The sequence below is a fragment of the Schistocerca nitens genome, chromosome 2 (assembly GCF_023898315.1).
Source record: "Schistocerca nitens isolate TAMUIC-IGC-003100 chromosome 2, iqSchNite1.1, whole genome shotgun sequence".
Lineage (NCBI taxonomy): Eukaryota > Metazoa > Arthropoda > Insecta > Orthoptera > Acrididae > Schistocerca > Schistocerca nitens.
Window position 1 is genome coordinate 942,761,980 of NC_064615.1, and position 27,149 is coordinate 942,789,128.

Here is a 27,149-nt window from a genome sequence, read left to right on the forward strand (position 1 = left end):
TTATCACACAGTAATCAAAAAGTGTATTTACATTGGAAATGTGCCTCTTCTGATGCAGATACATAAAGAAAGATATTAAAAACCATACAGTTCTGCTATCCAATACGTTTTACACCTCCAGATTCAGCTAAGTATGTTCACTGCTTTGTCTTGGGTGATGATACCCAAATTACTGTCATTAATGACCCCTTGGAGTCTTTTCTCAGCCATTCTTGTGAAGTGACTCAATATTTCCCAAACACACACTTCTACTCAGTCCTACAATGTATTGAATGGAAGTTGGGAGGTTGCTTGTTATGCAGAACTTTTCTTATGATTTACTCGTCGAATTTCGATCTGGCCGTTTGCAGATCGAATAAAGAAAACGAGAAAAAGTCTTATAAACCGCTGTGTTTCTCCAGCCAAAACTAAACCGACTTGTATACTAACCAGTGCAGTGAAAACTGACCGTGTTACCACTAAGCCAACATGAAACTGCGCAGGTATACCTTTTTTCATTAATTCCATGTTTCCTAATGTAGGTTACTCAGATTGTGACATTAGAGAGCAATCTTAACCTAGGTGTCAAACGTCAAACCAGGAATCATACAGTGCATTTTAATTATTCAATATCACATCTTAAATAGAAGCGCTTTAGAATATTTCACTGAGATGACAAGAAAGTACAATATTAGATACAAAACCTGGTCACCGGCGGGCCACCTCAGTGATGAAGTCCAGGTCACTCACTTATGGTGGCCAACATCGATCCCTACCCCTCAGAAATCTAAGTCGAGCCAAATGTAGGGCCACGCCGGGTAGCCACGCGATCTAGGGGGGGGGGGGGGGGGTGTCTTGTCACGGTTCGCGAGGCTTCCCCCGTCGGAGGTTAGAGGTTGTTCGAGTCCTCCCTCGGGCATGGGTGTATGTGTTGACCTTAGCGTCAGTTAGTTTAAGTTAGCTAAGTAGTGTGTAAGTCTACGGACCGATGACCTCAGCAGTTTGGTCCCATAGAAGCTTACCACCAATTTCCATATGCAGGATCCCGCAGGACTGTAGGTCGTGGAAGTATATGGTGGAAAGACTGTCAGCCTTCTCGAAGTATTATCGAAAGATACCTCCTCTTGGTGTGGTAATCTTCGCGCACTGTTAACATAAAGTCGCACATTCAAGTCCACTCCACCCCCTAGTTTCTTTAAATCGAATGCCGGACATATGCCAAAGTAATCAGTCTGATGGAACCTCAAACATAATTCGTTTCGTTTTCTACCCCAGCTGCAATAGGGAAAAGTTCCAGAAACATTTTCGTCTAGCAGGTCGTGGCTGTGTAAAGGCCAGAACAGATTGTGTTCGAGAGTTTCCTCGCCACCAACTTCAGAAGCCTCCGACTAAGTGAACATGGCGCGATGCTATAAGTGTATTTATCAATGATCATTTTTCTGGTTTGAAGTTGTAGTATTTATCTTGTAGTTACGATTTGGATTTTGCATGCCTGAAACTTATATACGTTGTTCAAGCGGCATAAAATATAGTGGCAGGTGGAAAAAAAGGTCTAACATTTGCGACATATTATTTGCTTTGGGTTTTGGGGGGGGGGGGGGGGAGTGGAGGGGAGGGCAACAGAGGCAGCTCTGAAACTTCGTTTTGTGTTTGGGGCGATTGGTTTTGGGAAAACACGTCAGAAAAAGACGTTCTTACTTCAAGAAGCATCGTTCTTGAATTATTGCAAATTCAGGAAGCCTCGATAATAGACGTATGTGATGGAGTGCGACCAATTAAGCGTCGTGCGACATTTGCATTCATTAGGCGAGGTTCAAAAGTCGCAAGTAATAGTACTGTACGCTCTAATTTAAAACGACAAAAATCAATGGGCTGATTATTAATGCATTTTTGTTTGATCATCATCAGTTGGCTTACTGAGAATTCCAATGCAATTTTTCTAATCTGACGAGTTGTGTTTTCATATTAAATTTATAAGAAGAATTAATGGCTGAGGACTAACAAAGGATATATATAATCGAGCAAAGGGTAGTGTAAACATAATATTTAGCCTGTTGTGCCTCAGGGACGGTATTGTGCATTATGAAAACCTCCCCAGGTTACACTGTACTGCAGCTGGTATTTTTTGCCAAAAACTAAGACACCACTCGGTCACAGCATAAGAAAAACGACCTGCAATACTTCATCACATATAGATACTACACGATAACGCACTCTGCCGATTTCGCTAACAAAACTGTGGAGGTTTTTGAAAACTCATTCACCAAACACTTATTTTTCTGAGGTTAAGGCCCCAATTTTTCAAGCTACTTATCTAAGAACAGTCAAAAAATTCCTCTTTGGACGAAAATACACTTCAAGGCTGGTTGAAAACATCTTTACCTCAGATCCAGTGGGCTTCTACAGGCGTGGAATTGGTAAACTACCTGAGTGTTGCCATACTGTTTCAGATAATGTGAGAAAATATTATCTTGATGATTAATTTGTCTCTGATGTCAACTGTTGTGTTCACTAAAATAATGGACAAAGCTAATGAAATATTCCCTGTACTAATTCAAATGAAATTCAGAGTACCACGACATCTCACGATGATACTCTGTTTTAATGAAACACAAAGAATCAGTAACATGATCGTGCCTATATTAGCACCAATTAGTAAGATAGTACTTCTGATTTGAAACGAGTTCCTTAAGCTTGCAGGGGACTTCTTTTGTGCTACATACATAAAAAAATTCATAAAGTTTACGGGAATATAATGTTTTATTTGGTTTGCTTTACCGTGGTGCATTTCCTCATGCAACTAAAATCCCATGAACCACTGTAATAATAATTGTGGGGATACGTCTGCTCTGAATGGGGGGTCCTCGTAACTTCTGGCAGTGTTCAGAAATCATAATATAACTAACATCTCTTCTCGCAGCATGCAGCTTCTCTCATGAGTACATTCTTTTTCCTCAAATGTGGTTTGAGGAAGTTCAGCAGATCCGAAAAGAATCTTTCACTCATTCTTAAATAATTCCGAAAATCATCACCTGCCAGTTCCTTAGGTAACAGAGCGGGGGTGAATTTCTTCCTTTACATTATAGATTTATTTACCCACAACTTCTCTCGGCTTTCTTTGACTTCCTTAGCTGCGAAACAGTCAAGGCAAATCCCAACTTTTGTGTCCGTGTAATAACAAGGGTCTCGTAGAACATGACCTCAGTGAACATATGATACGATATGGTGTTGCAGAGACTGTGTTGTTCAGAAGTGCGATGCAATGTACCTTTGGACATACATGCAAGGATCATTGCGCTGTACTTCTGAACAACACAGGCTCTACAATATTGTATTTATCTGCTGACACTAGCATAGCTACCTTCAATTAAAATGTCTCCCCTGCACGGGAATGCACATTCTGGATGTACGGCTGCAGGTTGTAGACACTTGGTTGAGGGCATATGGAAGTTTGGGTCTGGCCCTGAAGCATGTTCGGATAGCCTGACGGTAAAGGCGACCGCTCGCGATGACCGGGAAGTCCGCGTTGTCGTCATTCCATTGTCCACATGCGCAACTGTAAATACGTTTCATGTATCAATGAACGTAAGATAAGCAAATCACCACCAGAAATAGGAACAGGACGACGCAGTAATCGCTGAGTGCAGTTGGTTTGGATGTGTCTAGTCTGCTGCGAAACTGGTCGATCGGTCGGCTAATAAATTGGTAATGTGTAGGGCCCTTAACAAGAGGCGCTTCATTTTATAAAATAAAATTGACGAAAGGAAGCATTTGACAGAATTTCTGTGTTACACCATGTCAAATATTTGACAAACCAACTTTGTCAAAAAATTAGTAGTATAATACCAGCCGTTAAGTCCCTTGCACATACACCACTTGACCGGCCGACCGACCGACCGACCGACCGACCGACCGACTGCACTCACCGATTACTGCGCAGGCGTGTTATTGTGATTTGCTTATCTTAAGTTCATTGTGTTTATTTTCTACGACACCCGCTTCGTTTTAAACAGAAAAAAATGGGGTTTTGCTTGGCTGTTTTAGAGGTAATAAGGGCAAAACAGGCCGAGCGAAAGCTGTAGGCAAAGATGTGGCTAATGTAAGGAAAGAAATTTACCCATGTTCTGTTACATCAACAGCTAGCAACCGAAGATCTTCGTAATTATCGAAGAATGGACAAATCATGTATTTCGGAGCTGCTGAACATATCAAACCATTGTTAACGTAAAAGAATGCAGTCGTAAGAGAGGCATTAAGCTGCAGGGAGAGGCTGACAGCTATTTTATGACAGCAACTGGCAAAAGTTAAGAGGACCACAGATTCAGTGCAGTTGTATCCCCGCAGTTATTAACTAAAATGATTCTTGAAACCTGCGACATGATTTTTAGTTGACTGAGGAAATATATCAGGGTGAAAGAAAATAAATAAAACAAAAGATGCTCATATATAGGTTATTATTTTTTTGTGTGTTGTGTATTATAAAAGATGACCTGTAAGAAACTCATTTCAAATCCAAAGAAAAACTGGTGACGTACATCATTAAAAAAATACAACAGATACATAAGAAATGAAGCATGCAGCAACTATTAGAACTGTAGAAAAAGTCCCACACTTTGCTCTTAGTAGCAGGGAGGCTGGATACTGACTGGACTTTTTTTATCACTTGTAACAATGAAGCAAGTATATTTTATCAATTAACATATATTAAAATTCGATATTTCGATTTTTAAATTTTTTCCCGATAAGTATTGGAAATAAAAGGTCAACAGACTTTTCTTCTGTCTATGTGCCACACAAAACCATTGTGGATTCGTTAAAAAAAATGAAAAATATGCTTCATTTCTTGCATCTATATTATTCCTTCAATAAACATAACACATCAACAAAGTCAGTAGACAGGGTAGAGAATATTAAGTTTTTGGGTGTACATATAGATGAGAATCTTAAGTGGAAAATTCATATTTTGGATCTCCTAAAGCGACTAGGTTCAGCAACTTTTGCGATCAGAATAATTGCCAATTTTGAGGATATAGAAATTAGTAAGTTAAGATACTTTGCATACTTTCACTCTCTGATCTCATACGGAATACTATTTTGGGGTAACTTAACATTTAGACAAAAAGTATTCACTGCTCAAAAGAAAGTGGTTAGAATAATGTGTGGGGTTCATAGTCGCACATCTTGTAGACATCTTTTTAAAAGATTAAGAATTCTTACAACAGCCTCACAATACATCTACTCACTAATGAAATTTGCTCTCAACAACAAACATGGCTCTGAGCACTATGGGACTTAACTGCTGAGGTCATCAGTTCCCTAGAACTCAGAACTACTTAAACCTAACTAACCTAAGGACATCACACACATCCATGTCCGAGGCAGGATTCGAACCTGCGACCGCAGCGGTCGCGCGGTTCCAGACTGTAGCGCCTAGAACCGCTCTCAACAACAAGGACCAGTTTAAAAACAACAGTGACATTCATGATTATAAAACCAGTAAAAAGAAGGACTTAGACTATCCTTTGCGCAACCTATCTTTGGCACAGGAAGGGGTAAAATATGCTGCTATAAAAATTTTCGACAAGTTACCAGATGAAATAAGGTGTCTGACAGACAGCAGTAATACCAGCTTCAAAAATAAATTGAAATCATATCTCCTTCACAACTCCTTCTATACCGTAGATGAATTCATGAATAGGAATAAATAAATCTATAAATATTGTATATGCATTTTGTGTCATTTAAGGGAATGGGGTAAATAATAGAAATATTAATCTTTAACTCTGTACTGTTATATATATATATATTAAAAAATTCTGTTTCATATGTGCATTTCTTGTGCACATGACACGGTCCACATCATAACGGCTACCGTACCGTGGAATTGATTAATGGAACATGCAACTAACGAACTAACTAACTAATTAACAAGCTATACTCCTCGCACGAAATTTCCCCAGAAAATGTCGTCGGCCTCTAACCTTGTTATGTATACTAGAATAGTATTTAATCCCACGCGCAGTGACGAAAGATAAACTTTTGACAGGAAGTTGGTACAAAAAAGCTACTCACCTCATATTTCGTTGAGTGGAGTAGCGGCGGCTGGGGGGGAAGGGGGGTTCGGCTATCACCCGATGGTTCGAAATGGAAAATTAGTCGGTCGGTCAAAACGCCTACAGATGTCCAATTCGTCGCTCGGTCGGATGGTGCGTGTGTAGAGCCCTAAAGACAGCCGGCTGTTGACGAGATAAGCACGCGTGTAGGTGGCGCTCAGCGCAGCGCGGCGTGTAGGTGGCGCTTAGGGCAACACTCTGTCGGCGTAGCCACCACCCGAAACCTCGCCAGTGTAGTCTGCTAGCAGCAGCCGTGAGTGTTCGGTGTTGAACTGTCTGTGCTGTAACATGCAGAGGTACGCGGATCGCGTTGCGCTGGTGACGGGGGCCAGCTGCGGTATAGGAGCCGCCATCACGCAGGAGCTGCTCAGGCAGGGACTCACCGTCGTCGGCCTGGCGCGGAGGGTCGACAGGGTCAAGGTCAGAGCTCATCTCGTGTCTTTATCAGTCACCGCCCTCGCTGAGGCAGCCTGCTTAAGCCTCCTTTACGCTTATACAAACATAACCGAACGTGTAAAAGGGACGAGAACAGTCTGGTGTAGACGCTAGGCGCTAGTGAGCAAACTGTGTTCGGTTCGCATTCTCTACTCTGCCGTTACTTGGCGGTCTTTCGGCGAACTATCAAAGGGAGTTCGCGTGCACTCTGCTTCGGCTGTAGCCCTGCAGAACGCTTTCGTCTATATTGTTTAGTTTTGTTAACACGAGTCGCGACAGTGATGGAATGGTCTGAAGAGAATGTTGATTATGGAATATAAACATACATACATCTGACTCGGAGACCCACGGCACAAATTTCGAAGCAAAGGAAAGATAGGCAAAAAAATTGTCAAAGCGCTCAAAGGTCCTGTTTCGATCGAGAGAGAGGATAAATTCATTAGCTCCTTATAATCGAGAGGGGGATGGGGGGGGGGGGGGGTAGTAAATAAGACGAAGACGTAACGTATTTTTCTATATTAAAAAGAAAAAGCACGATAAAATACCGAGAAAGTGTAGTCCGAATATGTACCTACCGTTCTGATTAAGATGTCCTGTTTACTTTCATTGCATAAATTCATAGTATATGATTGCACGACTGATCTATTGTTAGAAATTTAATGGTACATAAAAATGGCTTACTCACGGTCACGCTATCCCCCTTCAAACTAAATAGCTGATTGTAAAAAGCAGCCTATGTGACAGTTCGTACACAAATTTCACATTTCATTAATCGCATTTTGACATTCTTCGTATGCATTTTCACAATATGCTTGAAGTGCTCCGTATGCCACTACAGATATCGGAAAATGATGTACTGTATAGTAGCTGCACAAATGCGAAACACTCGCTTATGTGTCCATTTGCTAATAACCAGTGCGAGAAAGCTATCCATTATTCAGGTTATGCTAGTCTTTGGTACTAGTGTTCTGCTTTTAAATTTCCCCCTCAATGTAACGAGAAGCCAGCGAAAAGTGCCAATCGGTATATATGTTAAGTTCTGCACTAACGAAAAGGAAAGCTGGGGCTGCAATGTCTCCAGACAGTTCATGTTTATGTACAAACTGAGATACCTAAAAATTCCGTACTCCATTTTACTTCGTCCAAAATAATACTCTTACCATTCAAAATGAGTATTAAAGTTTCTTGTCGTGAGTCTTTGTATAGTATTGCTTACTGGGTGCCGATTATTAGCGCAAAAACGCAGCTTTTATATTGTTAGTTACTTCGTGTCTTCTTTCGTTTACGGAATTCCCTGCAAATGCGTGGTCGGTCGTAGATCTGACGCTACTGGAAATAGGTGCTACTCGTTTCCTTATTCTAGCATGGATGTTAGTGAGGCACGCTGAAGCACTGAAAAGTCCTCAGTTTTGCCAATCACCATGTTAAATGTTCAACCGCTGTAGTCTTTCAGATTTCATTGGAGAATCTCTTTCCGTGTCCCGCCATTGGTGCTCGTGAGATTGCCTGAAGTTTTCATTTTATGTAGTGAAACATAAACGCGGGAAACCGTAAAAATTAGCGAGAAAATGGTTCTGTATGCTAAGCAGAGTTTTACCGTGTTACAAATTAAGTGAAATTTGAAATTGTAGTTACTTTCCTTCTGTACATACTATTTAGAAATTTGACTTTACCTTATTCAGCTGTTGCGATAGGCTTAAGCTGTAGCCTAAGGGCGTTATTCCACTAGTAAAAGTATCTTCCGTAAGTAACTTCTGCAAACAGTTTGTAATATTATTGGGCTTTCCGTCGTATGAAAGCTGTGAGTACCCTTGGACAGGCATTCACCCAGCTGTGTATTAAATGAGCAACTTATGAGACCTAGTCTTTGAAAGACATTTGTTTTATACAATTTACGTCACTGACTGCGCGAACGCTAATACATATATTGCGCAGTCAAACATTTTAACAGAAGCTGAACTGAGCGTTCTGCTTCGATCTAAATAAAAATGACGTAAAAACCTTTGCAAATCTTCAGATTTTATTGTACTACTACTTGTAATGTGAAAGCGTAAAGGTCGTCTTTAAGCCATAAAAGTGAGCGGTCTTGCCAGCGTGCAGACAAGTTATTAATCAATAAAATTCAAGTAACTTATGTTCGATACTGTAAATCGGCAAAGTTATGAAGGAGTTGAACGGTGCAAGAATAGTCTCAAAGGAAGGGAAAAGTAATGAGTAATTTATGACAAAGACGTGAACCAAGAAGCGAGCACAGGACAGGCTGAAATATGATCGCACTAACACAGTCAGAAAATTAGTTATGTAAGTTATACTGTTTATAAATAAGCCCTAATTGCTTTTGAGAATTATTTGAATATTTCTTATTCTCTTCTCCTTTACTTTACCTCCATGTCATATTTTATAAATGTCACAGCCTTTACTACGGCAGAGAATACTGTGGAATCTTGGTCGTAGACGGAAGACTGCTCCTTGTTTTCTGTACAACTCATAGCCGCCTCATTTATTAATGATTTCATTTGCAAATGCAATTTTGTTATTGTTAAAGGTCGCTTAGGTAATTATAAAATTCATACTGATTACGTAAAGGAATTCGGGCTTTTCTTTTCTAAATAATAGAAGTCATTGCGTAATCAAATACTAGCCGCCTCCTGACAACGATCAGGAGCCGACCAGAAGACGGACGTCTTCGGCCTCTCATGTTTCCTGTGGCAAAACTGGGAACACGAAATTCTATTATGAAACACACTACATATATAATTATCAGATTAAAAATGAAAAAATGTTTTAATCCTCGCCTACTGCGGAATGCGGTGGTGGAACACTGCGTTGTGTAGTTGCAGCCTCTAGTAAGGCGCTGTGCGAGCAGCTAGGCCGCGCCACAAACGTGCTGTGATCGTACGCCACTGTACACTACTTGGCGTCATTTACCTTCCGCGGGAATAAGTGTAGCGTTTATTTCCGTGTAAAATTTCCAATGAACAAAGTAGTCGGAGACCTCTTCAAACCAACTCTTACGAAAGTTATTAGATCACTACACTGCTTTTTGAGAAAACAGTAGGGATCAAATATGACGTAGGACCAGTTTCAAACCAGGTGGAATCTTACTACTGCAAAATCACATGCCAGCTCTGAAGCCTAAGGCTGCGAGAGATAGGAAAGCTAGTGGTTTTGGTACGTTGAAATGAAATCAATAGTATGGCATTACTGGTCGGAAAACCAGTAGTGGCTGTTTAACCGCCTGATTCGGGGACATGAGCGTCGATGAAGATAAGACGAAATGCTTAGGACAACTTAAACAGTGTCTCCAGGAGAAGGGAAAAACTCCTGCCTGGGCAGTACTTGAACCAGAGGTCAGGGGCAGATGTGTTGAAAATATACTTCTGGGGGAAACCTGTTACTGCTAATGGCGTTGGTCGAACGTTATATGTTCTGCGTTTTCATAAACTTCTACGTGCTTAGATTGGCATTGCAATTTTGCAATATGAGGTGTGACAAATTAACGGGAATCTTTAATTTCGTGGGTTTTATGCACACTAGTTGCAAAAGTTTATTTTGTTGGTGCACATGTTCCCGATTTGTTTCCATTTTCAGCTGATCTGAATATTTTAGACAGTCGAAAGCAGGCCTATAGGCCTAATTACCGGCTGTCCGTCGGAGGTGTATATACGAGGGCTATTCCGAAAGTAAGGTCCGATCGGTCACGAAATGGAAACGACTATGAAAATCCGATAAAGCTTTGCACAGATGTGTTGGGTAGTGTCTCTAGTATAACCCCCGTTAGCATCACGTCGCTCTTCTCATTTCTGAGCTCGCAGTGAGTGCGTAAAGATGTCTAGAAAATAGTGTCTGCCGCCAAGTACGGGGGCCTGGTGAGAAATTTCCCCTGAAGCTATGCAGCTAACATTACATAACTGTCGTGCTGTTTCGTCTTCAAGACAATTCTCAGCCGCATTCTGCAGGGGCAATGAAGATGCTCCTGCATCGTTTTCAAATGGAAATGTGAGAGTACCCACAATACAGCCCGTAATTGTCTCCCTCTGAGTTTCAGCTCTGGTCACATGAACCGCTGGTTATGAAGACAACATTTCGGCACAAGACAACGAGCCGTAGGCCAGAGTAGAGAATTGGCGGAGAGCACTGGCGGCTGCCTTCTATAGCGAGGGTATGGGAAAGTTGGTACAACGCTACGATACACGTCTAAGTCGGGTCGGCGACTATGGAGATAAGTAGCTGCAAGGTGTATCTAACTGTTGCAAATAAAACATTTTAGATTTTTACCGTGGTTTCCATTTCGCGACCTATCGGACCTTACTTTCGGAATAGCCCTCGTACATCAGATCAAGATCAGGTTTTTGAGAAAGTATCAGATTGCAGAACTGAGATGTAAAAAATTTCCTAATGGCTACACCTGATCGAAAACGGATCCAGTCATGACCCAACAATCAGTTTCTTTTCGGGAGCGGAATTGTAGTGATGTAAACACTTCTGCAGGACTGACTTTAATGTTGCTCCCCCCCCCCCCCCTCCCCCTCTACTAGTAGTATGTCGAAGAGGGTCGAAATCGAGCGTCACAGGGTCGCATCTACGACCTAATTTTATTAATTAGGGCTTTAAGGGTCTCACTTTGAATGCTAAAGGCTCCCTACAGAAACAATTTTTGAAACTCTCTCCCAGCTTTGCACACAGAAAAATTTAGTTGATTCAGTTAAGAGTTCAGTAATGCTTCTTACTGCAAGAAGTTCATTAATTTTCATATTAGCTAAGACGATAATATATATTTTGTGGAATATGCATTAGTAAAATGTGTGGTAACCCTTAATGTTTCATAGTAAGGAAACGCGACAAATGTTGAGTTAAAATACATGAAACTTGATAATCAGAAACACGAACTGTTTCAACGGAAACAGTCTAAGGGCGCATTTGGTTGTTCATGTTGCTGTAAAACTGGTATTTGCAGTGTGTATTCCGTAACTGTTAAGGATTTTGTTAATTTAGTCCCTCTCCACGGAGCGAAAACTTAAAACATCTATGGGTAAACACCGAGAAACAGTTTTGCTCAATCAAGAATCAACGAAGCGCGTAACTTTCTTGATCTACTTTATCGCACCCGTCGTACGCAATCTAAACTTCCCTTCTATTTTTATATGGCACTAAGATCTACTGCAGTAGAAATTCAGGTTGGTATGTGTTAGAGCCCTGCCACCTGCACAAGCAGACATATCATATGGTTGACGAAAGAGTAATATGTAACAAATCCCGAGGTCTGTTAGTCATTGGCCCATATTTAATAGGCGCTAACTCGTGAAGTTTTGTCCATCCACTTTATTTCCGAAGGAAACTTGTGTTCATCGTCCTTATTTAGCACACCTTTTTGTATAAAATAAAAGGTGAATACAGAAGCTTTCTATTACAGCGAGTAACTCGCCTTCCGTAATGTTCACTCATGCATTGACAATGTGCCGATGCATGTTGTCAAGCGTTGTCGGTTGATCACGATAGCAAATATCCTTCAACTTTCCCCACTGAAAGAAATCCGGGGACGTCAGATCCGGTGAACGTGCGGGCCATGGTATGGGGCTTAGACGACCAATCCACCACTCATGAAATATTCTATTCAATACCGCTTCAACCGCACGCGAGCTATGTGCCGGACATCCATGTTGGAAGTACATCGTCATTCTGTCATGCAGTGAAACATCTTGTAGTAACAGCGGTAGAACATTACGTAGGAAATCAGCATACATTGCACCATTTACATCCCCATCGATAAAATGGGGGCCAATTATCCCTCCTCCCATGCCGCACCATACATTAACCCGCCAAGGTCGCTGATGTTAAACTTGTCGCAGCCATCTTGGATTTTCCATTGCCCAACAGTGCATATTACGCCGGTTTACTTTACCGCTGTTGGTAAATAACACTTCCTCTCTAAATAGAACGCGTGCAAAAATGTCATCGTCCCGTAATTTCTCTTGTGCTCAGTGGCAGAACTGTACACAACGTTCAAAGTCGTCGCCATGCAATTCCTGGTGCACAGAACTATGGTACGGGTACAATCGATGTTGATGTAGCATTCTCAGCATCGACGTTTTTGAGATTCCCGATTCTTGCGCACTTTTGTCTGCTACTGATGTGCGGATTAGCAGCGACAGCAGCTGAAACACCTACTTGGGCATCATTTGTTGCAGGTCGTGGTTGACGTTTCACATGTGGCTGAACGCTTCCGGTTACCTTAAATAACGTAACTATCCGCCGAGCGGTCCGGACACTTGGATGATGTCGTCCAGGATACCGAGCAGCATACGTAGCACATGCCCGTTGGGCATTCTGATCACAATAGCCATACATGAACACGATATCGACCTTTTCCGCAATTGGTAAACGGTCCATTTTAACACGGGTAATGTATCACGAAGCAAATACCGTCCGCACTGGCGGAATGTTACGTGAGATCACGTACTTATGCGTTTGTGACTATTACAGCGCCATCTACCACAAAGCGAAGAAAGTGGTCCAACTAAAACATTCATATTTCTTTACGTACTATACGAGTATGTAATAAAATATGGGGGTTCCTATTTTTAAAAAAAGCGCAGTTGATACCAGTTTGACCTATGGCAGCGCCATCTAGCGTGCCAACCATAGCGCCATCTGGTCTCCCCCGTCAAGCTAGACAAGTTTCGTTCTTTGTAGTTTTTTCGTTTGACGCGTATTTCCTGAGATATTTGGCCCGGTCACGGTCAATGGACCACCCTGTATATGTTCACTGTACAGCTACGAGGGAAATTAAGAAGGCACGGATAACGTAACTCTTACAGGAAATTTTTTGTAGCAACAAGGAAACAATTGAAATTGCGTGATTAACGACCCACATACTCTATAGACTATAGTCGTAACCTAAAGTAACTGTCATGAAAGTTATTAGTCTGTTATTCACAATGCTTTTAAACGATAAGTAAATTACTTAGTTGCAACTTTTTCCTTACTATTAGTCTAAATCTTTCCTAACCAAGGTTTCCAGCAAGTCTGTCAGCAAAAGAGAAGCAATGTTAAAGCACTATAATACGGCAGTTGGCCTCGAGCATAAACAGAAGACTTGGGCAGCCCGAAGGTGAAAAGCGGTGTTGGGCAGTGATAGACCTCAAAACGAACTATCCATTTCGGATCTCAAATATGCGCTGCCCATTTAGTCCATGTTAAACGCTAAAGAAAGCTTTGGCAAACGATCAGCTATTAGTACCTCAACAATACGCAAATTGTCTCGTGGTTTACGCAGTGGCCAGCTTCTGCTCATTCATTCCAAGGGCGCGACGGTTTGTGTGATTCTGCTCATCACCGTATCAACTCGAGCCGCTTCCAGCTCTCACTTCAGTACACTATATTGCAGCCAGGAATTACTACAAAGAAAAGCAAATTTACATATGGTTGACAGATTTCCAGAACTACCTATGTGGTGAAAATAGTTTTTAATTCAGAGTAATATATCAAAAGTTGTAAATACAATAAATTCATAAAAATCTTCGTGGCCATTAACGTTTATTCGATGTGTTTTTCCTGTACATAGGCGTTGGAATTGCCAGATGCTCCAGGGAAGTTGCATGCCATACAAGGGGACGTCACTGACGAAGACAGTATTCTCGCAGCCTTCAAGTGGATAAAGGATAACTTGTCGGGTGTTGACGTCTTGGTCAATAACGCTGGTATCATAGAAGAGAGCGAGCTGACATGTGAGTACGGCCCCTGCCAGAGAGCATAATTCTCTCGGAGCGGCATTGATATAGTAGTGCCATTGCTTAAACTTAGTTTAGTGAGCGAATTTTTGATTGGCCAAAGATAACAGCCAGTGGCTAAGAGCCTATGTCATGACGTACAATTCACAGAATAACATTTATCTCGTCGTAGCTATTTCGTCTAAGTGTGACCTTTTCAGCATCGAACTGACATTGCCTGAAAATGGTCTTCAATTAGTAATGACTCACTTTTTCTGAAAGCAACTTGGTTTTATTACATTCCAATAGATCACATTATTCCTCACCCTAATTTTCAATATAATTTTGTTCCATGTGACGGCCTTAGTTTCTTACTGTATACGCATGCTACTGCTCTACAGGTCGACATACGAGCCAACTTCCTGATGTATCAATAACTTCCCCATCGACGTACTGTTCCCCGTGAATGCATCCTTTCAACCAAACAGATGAGTCGGAAGGTGCGAGATCCGGGTTGAAGGGTGGATGAGGAACAGTCCACTGAAGTTATATCAGATTCTCTTGGGTGCACAGACTTCAGGCCTTCAGTTGTCATGGAGTAGTTCAGCATTTTTGTGGCGATGAACACACTAAGTCGCATCTTCTGTTTCCTGAGGGCAGCACAATAAACTTCAGAGCTCATCGTCTCACAATGAGGAACATCAAGCAGAACAACTTCTTCCCCCCAGGGGGTCAACAACTCTTTTGTGGATACGTGCGTAGCGAGCACAGGACCACGAGCTAATGTGGCCTTCCTTCCCTTTCCGCATCCTTCCCCATCCCCCATCTTCGCCCCCCCCCCTCACCTCCGCCTCTTTCCTTTCCTTTCTCCCCCTCTGGGAGTATGTTTTGTGCCTACATCCGGAGACAGACGCTCGAAACTGCTTTCTCTGCTTGCAAGTCTTCGTGTTTCCTTTGTCCTTCTCTTTTCCTTTTCCTTACCTCTTCTCTTTGCACTTTTCTCCGCTGCGGCGTTTGACACCCCTCTTCTTTCCTTTCCCTTTCTTTTTTTTTTTCCTCCCTGTGCGTGTCTGAAGGCCGAACCACGCATTTCCATGCATAGCCGGTGACGGGGTAATGCGTCATTCCCCGCCCCGGGTAGACAGGTAGTACCCCCTGGTAATTGCCAGGCCCAGGGAGGGGTGATTACCCGAGCTGATACCTTCCGAAAATGCCGATTGGTCCCTCCATCCGTTTGTCGGGAGGTGTGACCTGAGGTGTGAACAGTCACCTAAGGCGGGAGTGCCCTCAGAGAGGGCCCCCACAAGGAAGGAGCGCGCCATCAGAGACGCCGGTAATCATGGGGGATACTTTCGCAATGGTTTCCTCATCTTCTATGTCAGCTCACATGCGTAAGTTCAATGAGTCTCGGCCACAGACAGTCCTTCCATCGTTGCCACAGTTCCTTGTTTCTTGGTCTGCCGAAGGTCACGACTTCGACACGGCCAACCCTTTCATTATTCAGAAAGGTGTCGACGCAATTGCAGGTCCTGTAAAGTCTTGTTCCAGATTACGAAATGGCACCTTGTTGTTAGATACAGTCAGTGCCCTCCAGGCACAAAAAATGCTGCGTACTTCACTGCTACACACCTTCCCTGTCCAGGTGGAACCGCACCGTACTCTACATTCATCACGTGGGGTCGTTTATACACGCTCCCTCGATGGATTGTCTGACGAGGAAATTCAACACTACCTGTCTGACCAGGGCGTAACGGCAGTACGTAGTCATGAAAAGGGTTGACACGAACATCATTCCAACCCGTACTGTCTTCTTGACGTTTGACAAAGTTCAACTCCCATCGAAAATCAAAGCAGGCTATGAGATAATTTCCGTTCGTCCTTACATCCCAAACCCTACGTGTTGCTATCGGTGTAAGCAGTTCAATCTCACCAGCCGGTCCTGTTCCAATCCGGCCAAATGTGTTACATGTGGCAAGGATGCCCATGAGGGTGCTTGTCCACTTCCATCCCCTCGCTGCATCAACTGTATGGGTGACCACGCTGCTTCCTGTAGAGATTGCCCCATCTTTAAAGACGAAAAGCTCATCCAGGAAATCAGAGTGAAGGAAAAGGTGTCGACCTTTGCTGCTCGAAAATTATTCTCCAGTCGACAGCCCACAGTGCCTCGGACAGGAAAATGCAGCACTGCCCTTGCCTCTCCTCGGCCAACAAAGGAGGTGGCCACGCAGACTTGTGACCTTACCTTTAGTGCCAGCGCTAAGATTGCCCGTTCAACCTCCCCACTTTCGCCTGCCCACTCTCTGGCTCACCCTTCATCAGGTTCTGCTAAATCTCGAGCCCAAAAGTCAGACATCAAGACTTCGAAAAAAGAGCATATTCGTGAAGATTTTTTACGTACCCCAACTTCACAACCATCGGTTCCTCCTTCATCTAAACATCATGTTTCCAAGAAGGCTAGTAAGAAACCCAGTTCATCTCCTTCTCCGCCAAGGTGTCCCATCTACAGCACCACCTGGCGGTAATCGCCCTCGGCCGTCTTCTGTGTCGCCGAGGCGCACTGCTGGCGGCCGATCAACCGGCCGATCGCTGGTGGCAGGAGCTGCTCCAGAACAACCTATGGATCAGGATCTTCTGCCTTCGGCTGAATGCCATTCCATGCTGTCGGTCGCAAGCTCTGGGCAGTCGCTGAGTTGACGGCAACCTTGGTCACATTCCACAATTTTCTGTTCACCCTATGTCCATTATCCACTGGAATATCCGCGGCCTTCGAGCCAATCGGGATGAATTGTCGATCCTCTTACGATCCTACTCGCCGGTCATCTTCTGTCTTCAGGAAACAAAGCTGTGTCCCCATGACGGCTTTGTTCTCCCCCATTTTCAGTCCATCCAATTTGATCTCCCCTCCTCTGTTGAAGGCACTCCAGCACATTGAGGACTCATTCTTCTCCAAGATACTCTCTATTATCACCCACTCCAGTTAAACACTTCCTTCCAAGCTGTCGCTGTCTGTCTTTCCCTTTCTGGATAAACGTTCTCTCTTTGTACTGAATACATTCCATCGTCCACACCAATGGCACGAGCTGATCTCCTTCATCTTCTTGGTCAGCTTCCACCCCACTATTTGCTGGTTGGGGCTTCAATGCCCACCACCCGCTTTGGGGATCTCCACATCCTTGTCCGTGTGGCTCACTATTGCTAGAAGTCTTCCACCAAGAGGATCTAGTTTGCCTCAACACTGGGGACCCTACATTTTTGTCTCCCTCCACGACAAATTTCTCTCATTTGGACCTTTCGGTCGGTCCTGTTCCGCTAGCTCGGCGCTTCGAATGGTTCGCCCTTGATGATACACACGCGAGTGACCACTTTCCGTGTGTCCTTAGACTGCAGCCTCAACTGCCCTATATGCACCCGCGACGCTGGAAGTTTGGCCAAGCCGATTCGACACATTTTTCGTCTCTAGCGACATTCGATGACCGTCACTTTCCTAGCGTCGACGATGAGGTCACACATATTACAGACGTAATTTTTACAGCTGCGGAACGCAACTCCGCATTGCCCCAGCACCCTCCAATTCCTTGGTGGAACGCGGCATGCCGTGATGCAATACGTGAGCGGCGACGTGCTGTTCGTTTTCCGCCACCATCCTACTTTGGACAACTGTATCCGCTATAAGCAGTTCCGCGCGCGATGCCGTCGCGTCATCCGCGATAGCAAGAAGGCAAGCTGGAAATTCTTTACTAGCTCATTTAACACCTTCACTCCCTCCTCGGAAGTCTGGAGTCGGATTCGACGGTTCTCAGGCGCGCCTAGTTTCTCCCCAGTCTCTGGGCTCACTGTCGCGCATAATACATGAGTGGACCCCATCGCAATTTCTAACTCATTGGGTCAACACTTTGCTGAGATTTCGAGCTCTTCAAATTACCCGCCAGCGTTTCTCCCGAAGAAACGTGCAGCGGAAGTGCGACCTCTTGCTTTCTCCTCTAAAAATCGCGAAAGCTAAAATACTGTTTTCTCCATGCGGGAACTCCAACATGCCCTCTCTTCTTCTCGCTCCTCCACCCCAGGACCGGATGGTATCCACATCCAAATGTTGCTGCATTTATCATACCATAGTCTGCTTTACCTCCTTCGCCTTTATAATCGAATTTGGACCGACAGTACTTTTCCCAGACGATGGCGGGAAGCTATCGTCGTTCCTGTTCTGAAACCTGGAAAGGACAAACATCTCCCCTCTAGCTATCGCCCCATTTCTCTCACGAGTAGTGTGTGTTAGGTTTTGGAGCGTATGGTGAATTGCCGTTTAGCTTGGTGGCTAGAGTCCCGCAGTGTTTTAACACCTGCCCAATGCGGTTTCCGAAAGCATCGTTCTGCAGTTGACCATCTTGTTGCTCTCTCCACTTACATCATGAACAATTTTCTCCGGAAACGCCAAAGAGTAGCAATATTTTTTGATCTGGAGAGAGCATAAGATACCTGTTGGAGGACAGGCATCCTCCGCACACTGTTCTCCTGGGGCTTTCGAGGTCGGCTGCCCCTTTTTCTTCGCGAATTTATGGCAGAGAGCACATTTATGGTGTGGGTGAACACTACTCTCTCCCGTACTTTCTCCCAAGAAAACGGGGTACCCCAGGGCTCTGTGCTGAGTGTTGTACTGTTTACCATTGCCATAAATCCGATTATGGATTGTCTCCTTCCTGATGTCTCGGTCTCTCTCTTTGTGGACGATTTTGCGATCTAGTACAGCTCTCAACGGACCAGCCATCTTGAACCGGCTTCGGGTTTTCTCCCAGTAAGACCGTTTGTGTTAATTTTTGACGACGTAAGGAGTTTCTTCCACCCTCCTTAGATCTAGGACCTGTCAACCTTCCGTTTTCGGACGTCGCTAAATTCTTGGGTCTTATGTTTGACAGAAAACTGTGCTGGTCCTCCCACGTTTCCTATCTTTCAGCTCGCTGTCTGCGATCCCTCAACACCCTCCATGTTCTGAATGGGGAGCTGACTGAGTGGTCCTTCTCCGCCTCTATCGCGCCTTTGTGCGCTCGAAATTGGACTATGGAAGCATAGTTTACTCCTCTGCTCGGCCGTCTATTCTTCGGCGTCTCTACTATATCCACAACCGTGGATTACGTTTAGTGTCTGGAGCTTTTTACACCAGCCCTGTGGAAAGCCTTTATGCTGAGACTGCTGAACCTCCGCTGTCCAATTGGCGAGCTGTCCTTCTGAGTCGTTATGCTAGCCATCTGTCTTCCATGCCTGCAAATCCGGCCCATGACATTTTTTCGACCTCTCCTTGGATGTAGGGTATGCAGGCCGCCCTTCCTCCCTAATACCACCGGGAGTCCGCTTCCGTCAACTGCTCCATTCTCTTTCCTTCCGCTTTCCTAAAACCACCTTGACAACTTGGGGTACAGCACCGCCTTGGCTCCGTCCCCGGATCTGCCTGCTCCGTGACCTTTGTCAATTTCCCAAGGACGGTACCCCTTCACTTGTTTATCGTCGGGCATTTGCTGCTCTATGTGCACAAATGACGGACGTCACATTTATTTACACCGGCGGCTCGAAAACATCGTTAGGTGTAGGGAGTGCCTATATTGTTGGCGATACCCCAAATCGATTTCGGCTTCCCGACCAGTGTTCAGTTTATACTGCGGAGCTTTACGCTGTTCTCCAGGCTGTCCACTACATCCGTCGCCATCAGCGGGTACAGTATGTTATCTGTTCAGATTCTCTCAGCTTTCTCCTCATTCTCCAAGCTCTCTACCCTGTCCACCCTCTGGTCCACCGGATTCGGGACTGCCTGTGCTTGCTCCATTTGGGGGGCGTCTCGGTGGCGTTCCTCTGGCTCCGGGGACACCTTGGTATCTGTGGCAATGAGACGGCCGATATAGCGGCCAAGGTTGCAGTCTCTCTTCTTTGGCCAGCTGTTCGATTCCCTTCGCCGATCTACGGAGCGTTTTATGTCGTCGTGTTGTTCTTTTATGGCACGCACATTGGTCGACAGTTCCCCATAATAAATTGCAGGACGTGAAAGCTCTTCCCTTTGCTTGGACCTCTTACTCCCGAACGCGTCGTCGGGAGGAGGTAATTTTAACTAGACTCCGGATAGGGCACTGTCTTTTTAGCCATAGACATCTTTTAAGCGGCGATCCTCCACCACTCTGTCCCCACTGCTCTCAGCTGTGGACGGTAAGACACCTTTTAATTGAGTGCTCCTATTTTACTCCGTTACGCGCCCGTTTACAGCTGTCGCCTGATATATCGTCCATTTTAGCAGATGACACGCGCTCGGCCGATCGCGTTCTCGAATTTTAGTGCCAGTGAGATGACGTCAGTCATTTGAAGCTCTTTTTGGGGACAACCAACCCCTTTCTGTAGTGAATTTTGAAGCTTTCCTTCTGCTTTTAGTTTCTCCAATTTTTTTGAGTTTCGTTCTCATTGCTGCTGCTTTCCATTTTCGTGTTTTACCGTTTCCTAAGTCACAGACTGGGCGCTAATGACCATAGCAGTTTTGCGCCCTAAAAAACCAAAACAAAAAAATTCAAGTGCTCAAACCTTGCAAATACCGGCTTGATGTGGACAGCTATCGGCCCATCAGCCTCACCAACGTTCTTTGTAAGCTGTTAGAATGTATAGTAAGTCGGTGGTTTTGGGTCCAGGAGTCACGTGGCCTACTGGCGCCAAGGTCGCTCTACCACTGATAATGTAGTTTCCTTAGTCTGCCATCTAGGCTGCTGTCTTCTTTGATTTACGAAAAGCTTACAACGCGACCTGGCGACATATCCTTGCCACTTTATATGATTGGGATCTCTGGGGACTCGCTCCCGATTATCAAAAATTTCTTATAGCTCAGTACTTTCCACATCAAAGTTGGTGCCTCCCATAGTCTCCCCCCCCCCCCTATCCAGGAGATGTGGGTCCTGCAGGGCTCTGCATTGAGTGTATCTGCTTTTAGTGGCCATGAAGTCTAGCATCAGCTGTCGGGTCATCTGTCTCACCTTATCTGTATGCAGACGACTTATACAGAAGTCGTCTGCTCCGCCACTACTGGTGTTGCTTAGCAGTCCTACAAGTTTATTACATCAGCATAAACAGCTATTGGTAAGAATTTTCAACAGTCAGCAGATATTTTAACTCTACCCAATTTTAACTCGGTCAATGTGAAATGTCCGTTATCTTTATTGCATCAAAATATTCGAGGAGTGAGAAATAAAATTAATGATCTAACTATCTGCATAGATGAATTAGTCTTCAAACCCAGCTGACATAATCTGCGTCTCTGAACATCATGTGACCACTGGTATAGAACTTTCAAATGTTACAGGGTTTAGGTTAGCATCTCACTTTTGTAGATCAGAAATGGAGAGAGCAGGAGTTGCCACATTCATCACGAACTGTCATAAATTTAAGAACACACATTCATAAATGTTGCCTAGAACAGCATATGGAAGCATGTGCAACAGAATTAGAATTTCACAAAAAATCCTTCATAATATTGTGTATCGAGCACCTGCAGGTAACTTTAATCTGTTTGTAAACTACCTTGAAACTGTACTGGCCCATTTAACAACCAAAAACAAAGAAATAGTGGTTGCTGGTGATTTCAATGTAGATTTCCTTAAAGACTCTCCCAATAAGAACTTATTTGAGTTAGTAACACTATCATTCAACTTAAGTCCCACTGTAAAGTTCCCCACTAGGGTAGCCACTTGCTCACAAACAGCCGTTGATAACATCTTTATAGAAAAGTTCAATGAACAAAATCATATTACAAAACCAATAGTCAATGGCCTCTCAGACCATGACATGCAGTTCCTTCGGTTAAATGTTAATACTGGACAGGATATAAAATCTGTTAAATCTGAGCTCAAGAGGGTACTCAGACAAAAATTATTTTTTTTTTTTTTTGGGACACTCCTCAGAGACATTCACTGGACTGATGTTTACAGTGCTCATGGCAGGAATGAAAAATATAACACTTTTGCTAATAGTGCTTACCTTATTCGAACACGGTTTCCCCCAAAATTTACCAAGGTTAGAACAGTCTACAAAGAAGCCGTGGATTACTCAAGGAATAGAGGTATCTTGTAAAACAAAAAGAAAACTGTATCTGTCAATCCAAAACAGTTCCGATGTTGTTGCTATTGCACATTACAAGAAATACTGCAAAATGTTAGACTGTAATACAGATTTCAAAGCCAATATATTACAAGTAAAAGATAGTCATATCAGATAGCAAAATAAAGACAATATGGGATATAGTGAAGGAGACCGGTAGAACCAGACATGAAAAGGAACAAATAGCATAAAGAGTAAATGATACATTGGTGACTGATGTGTATAGTGTTGCAGAACTTTTTAACAAACATTTTATAACTGTTACTGAAAAGATGGGGTTGTCAGGTTTGGTAGATGGTGCTATGGAATACCTCAGACCAGACGTTTCAAGTAACTTCCATAATATGAATTTGACCCTCACTACCCCAGCAGAAATGCCTATCATAAAATCTTTAAAATCAAAAACATCTAGTGGGTATGATGAAATATCAACAAAGTTAATTAAAGAATGTGATTCTGAGCTAAGTAACATATTAAGCTATCTGTGTAACCAGTCATTTATCAGTGGAATCTTTCCTGAATGGCTGAAATATGCTGAAGTTAAGTCACTGTTTCCGTCCAATTTTGCTGTTACCAGCATTCTCAAAAATTTTAGAAAAAGTAATGTACAGTCGACTTTATAACCATCTTATCTCAAATAAGTCAGTCGCAGTTTGGATTTCTAAAAGGCTCTGATATTGAGAAGGCTATCTACACTTAGTGAAAATGTGCTTAATTCATTAGACAAAAAATTGCAGACAACTGGTATATTTTGTGACCTGTCAAAGGCATTTGACTGTAAATCACAATATCCTTTTGAGTAAATTAGATTATTATAGTGTAACAGGAAATGCTGCAAAATGGTTCAAATCTTATATCTCTGGCAGGAAACAAAGGGTGTTATTAGGAAAGAGACATGTATCAAGCTATCAGGCATCATCCAACTGGGAACTAATTACATGTGGGGTGATACAAGGTTCCATTTTGGGGCCCCTTACTTTTTCTTGTGTGTATAAATGACCTTTCATCAGTAAAATTACCAGATGCCAAGTTCATTTTGTTTGCCAATGATACAAACATTGCAATAAATAGCAAATAAAGTGTAGTCTTAGAAAGATCGGCTAATAAAATATTTGTGGACATTAATCGCTGGTTCCTAGCCAATTCTTTGTCACTAAACTTTGAAAAAACACACTACATGCAGTTCAGAACTTGTAAGGGGTGTCCCATGAGTATATGTCTAACATATGACAAGAAGATAGAAGTGGACAGTGTTAAATTCCTGGGATTACAGCTTGATAATAAATTCAACTGGGAGGAGCACACCACAGAACTGCTGAAGTGTCTTAACAAATCTGTTTGCAATAAGAATTTTGAGAGACATACGAGATATAAAAATGAAAAAGCTGGCATACTATGGTTACTTTCATTCCATAATGTCATATGGGATTATTTTTTGGGGTAATCGATCAAGCCAAGCTAAAGTTTCCAGACACAAAAACGTGCAGTAAGAGTTATATGTGGTGTGAACTCAAGAACATCCTGCAGAAGCCTGTTTAGGGAACTAGGGATACTAACTACTGCTTCCCAATATATTTATTCCTTCATTAAATTTGTCATTAAAAATATATCACTTTTTCAAACCAACAGCTCAATTCATGGAATCAATTTTAGAAATAAAAATAATAATCTTCACAAGGATTTAAAGTCACTTAGTCCTGTACAAAAAGGTGTGCATTATTCAGGAACACACATTTTCAATAACTTGCCAGCAGCCATAAAAAGCTTAACAACCAATGAAATTCAGTTTAAGAGAAGCCTAAAGGATTTATTGGTGGCCAACTCCTTCTACTCCATTGACGAATTTATCAGTAAAACCAACTGATTTGTGTAAATATAAGTACAATATAACTTCTGCACCATATCAGTGCAGTAATATGTTCATTGTAAATAAGTATTATAGTAGTTGTATTACATGTTTATTAACTTACAAATAAATAAACTTTATTTTAAATTCAGTACATTAATATTTGTAAAATGACTCATATAGTGGTCATTAAAAAATGATCAATCCACTTGGGACCTGTGGAATGGTAGATTAGCTTATTTGTTTTTAGTTGTAAATATTTGACATGTATTGTTTTTCTGACATGTTCCACATTCTGGAGGACCTCCTCACTATGTATCAATTGACATGAAAGTAAATCTAATCCACAAGGGCTCTAGCCCACGGTTTCCAGTTTTCAGCTGTGAAGTCGTGTCATACATTTGTCGGCGTCATAACGTTCATCGGGAACGAGAACTTTACTTTAATGGCGATCCACTCACTGTAGTGGAGACCTATAGATTCTTAGGACTGCTTTTCGACGCCTGATTGACTTGGCATTCTCACCTTCGTCAGCTTAAGCGGAAGTGCTGGCAGCACCTTAATGCCCTCAGGAGGCACAGATAGCTCTACGCTGCTGCAGCTCTACAGAGCCCCTGTTCAATCCCGCCTTGACTATGGGAGTCTGGTTTATGGTTCGGCGGCGCCCTCGGCGTTGCGTTTATTCGACCCAGTGCACTACTGTGGCGTTCACTTAGCGACACGAGCTTTTAGGATTCGTCTGGTGACCAGCGTCCTTGTGGAAGCTGGAGTCCCTCCACTGAAGGTTAGGCGTGCACAACTGATCGCCAGTTACGTTGCACACATTCATAGTTCCTGTGAGCATCTGCATTACTGTCTCCTTTCCCAACCAACGGCAGTTCATCTCCCGCATCGGATGCCCAGGTCAGGGCTTAAGATTGCAGTTTGCATCAGATCTCGTCTGTCTGAAGAGGAGTCCATGCCTTTACCATCTACACTCGAAGTCTATTCATGTACACCTCTATGGTGTTCACCTAGGCCGAAGCTTTGCCTGAACTTTTCACATGGACCTAAGAACTCGGTGAACCCTGAAGTTCTCCAACTCACTTCCTCTCGAGTCTTGACATGTACTGGGACCATAAAGTGGTTTACACTGATGGTTCAGTGGCTGATGGTCACGTTGATTTGGTGTATGTTCATGGCATGGAGGACATATTGAACGGCACTCCCTGCCAGGTGGCTGCAGTATTTTCACTGCAGAGCTCGTAGCAAATTCACGTGGTCTTGAGTGCATTGCTCATGCCCTGTCAAGTCGTTTCTTCTCTGTACTGACTCCTTGAGCAGCCTACAAGCTATCGACCAGTTCTACCCCCACCATCGTTTGATAGCAACCATCCAGGAGTCCATCTATGCACTGGAATGGTCCAGTCGTTCCGTGGTGTTTGTGTGGACCTCAGGCCATGTTGGAATCCCAGGAAATGAACTAACACAGTCTGGCCAAACAGGCTATACGGAAACCGCTTCTGGAGACAAACATCCATGTAAATGACCTGTGATCATTATTACGCCGCAAGGTTTTTCAGCTTTGGGAAACGGATTGGCATAGTCTCAGTAAGCACAACAAACTGTGTCATTAAGGAGACTGCAAATGTGTGGAAGACCTCCATGCAGGCCTCTCGCACGGATTCTGTGGTTCTGCTGGCTCCGCATTGGCCATATGCGGCTCACACATGGCTACCTCCTCCGTCGCGAGGACCCACCTTATTCCGGCTCACATGATTGTTGTCCACATCTTGCTGGACTACCCAATTCTAGCCCCTCTGCGGCGGACTTTTAACCTTCCCAGCACCCTACCTTCGGTGTTGGGTGACAGTACCTCAACAGCAGATTTAGTTGTACGTTTTATTCGTGAGGGGGTTTTTATAGTACCATCTAAGGGTGGGCATTTAGCCTTCTGGGGCCGCCACCCTCCCTCTATTTTAACTCTGTCGCACTTTCTTTGCATTTGTTTGTCTTGGTGGCCGTCTTTCTCCCTACATGTGTTCATCTCGCCTTGTTTTTTGGGGTGGACATTGTGTTGCAGAGTGGCTGGCTCATCCTCTTTATTATTGTGATCAGCCAGCCCAGACCATCTGCTCTATGGTTTTAATACATTCTGCTTTTAGTTGTGTGTTTTCCCCGTTTTTTGTTCCATTCGTTCCATTCGTTTTTAGGTGTGGTTCCCAATTCCTTTCCCTTTTACTTTCTCAAATGTACCTTGGGTGTTTTTTACCTTGAGCCTTGCTTGCGTCAGGAGTAAGGGGACTGATGACCCTGTACTTCGGCCCCTTTATACCTCAAACCAACAAACAGTGGATAGATTGGACTGAAAAAATTGGACTTCGTAAAAATTTTGGCTTTGTACAGGCACAGAGGACCGCGCAATTTGTCGCCCAACAAACCAAACATTGTAATCATATTGTTAAGGACAAATGTCAACGGACAGTGCAAACTGCAGGAGGAAGTGCTGCTCGGCAGTGTCAGGGCTTAACCCACAGACAGGCAAAGAAAAGATATGAAACCGCGGCAGATAACGAAAACCACGACGAATTGTAACAAGCGTGTGGGATCTGTCATATCTGCCCTTTAAGTTGATTTGCATAGTTTTGTACAGTTGTCTGTTCTGGCGCTTCTACGAATTTTGTCGCTATTGAGACTACTATAGTCAGCAGGTGCATTCCCTTTGATAATTAATTTTGGCGGTACATAAACTATAGAAACTTAATCAGTATCGACCGTGACAGAAATCCTACATGTTATAGGGATGTTCTTGACTGGTTTCATGTTTAGTTCAAATGATTAACGATTTCAATCTTCAAATAAATAACATGCCAAGGTATTGAATATGCACGAGATAGTCTTGATGGTCTCGCTAACGTCACATTTTTCATTTAGTCAACTGCCACTTTCACAATTGGTTTTGATCATCTGATG

The 27,149-nt window shown here is 43.3% G+C and overlaps 1 protein-coding gene across 1 annotated transcript in view; it reads left to right on the top strand.

Annotated features, from left to right (window-relative positions):
- Window positions 1-6,324: 6,324 nt before the first annotated feature.
- Window positions 6,325-27,149, top strand: part of LOC126234724 (farnesol dehydrogenase-like) — a 37,188-nt gene continuing 16,363 nt past the window's right edge. The window contains exons 1-2 of the mRNA XM_049943471.1: window positions 6,325-6,512; window positions 14,092-14,254. Of these exons, the coding sequence (XP_049799428.1) occupies window positions 6,381-6,512; window positions 14,092-14,254 (295 nt within the window). The 5' untranslated portion in view covers window positions 6,325-6,380. The remainder of the gene's footprint in view (window positions 6,513-14,091; window positions 14,255-27,149) is intronic.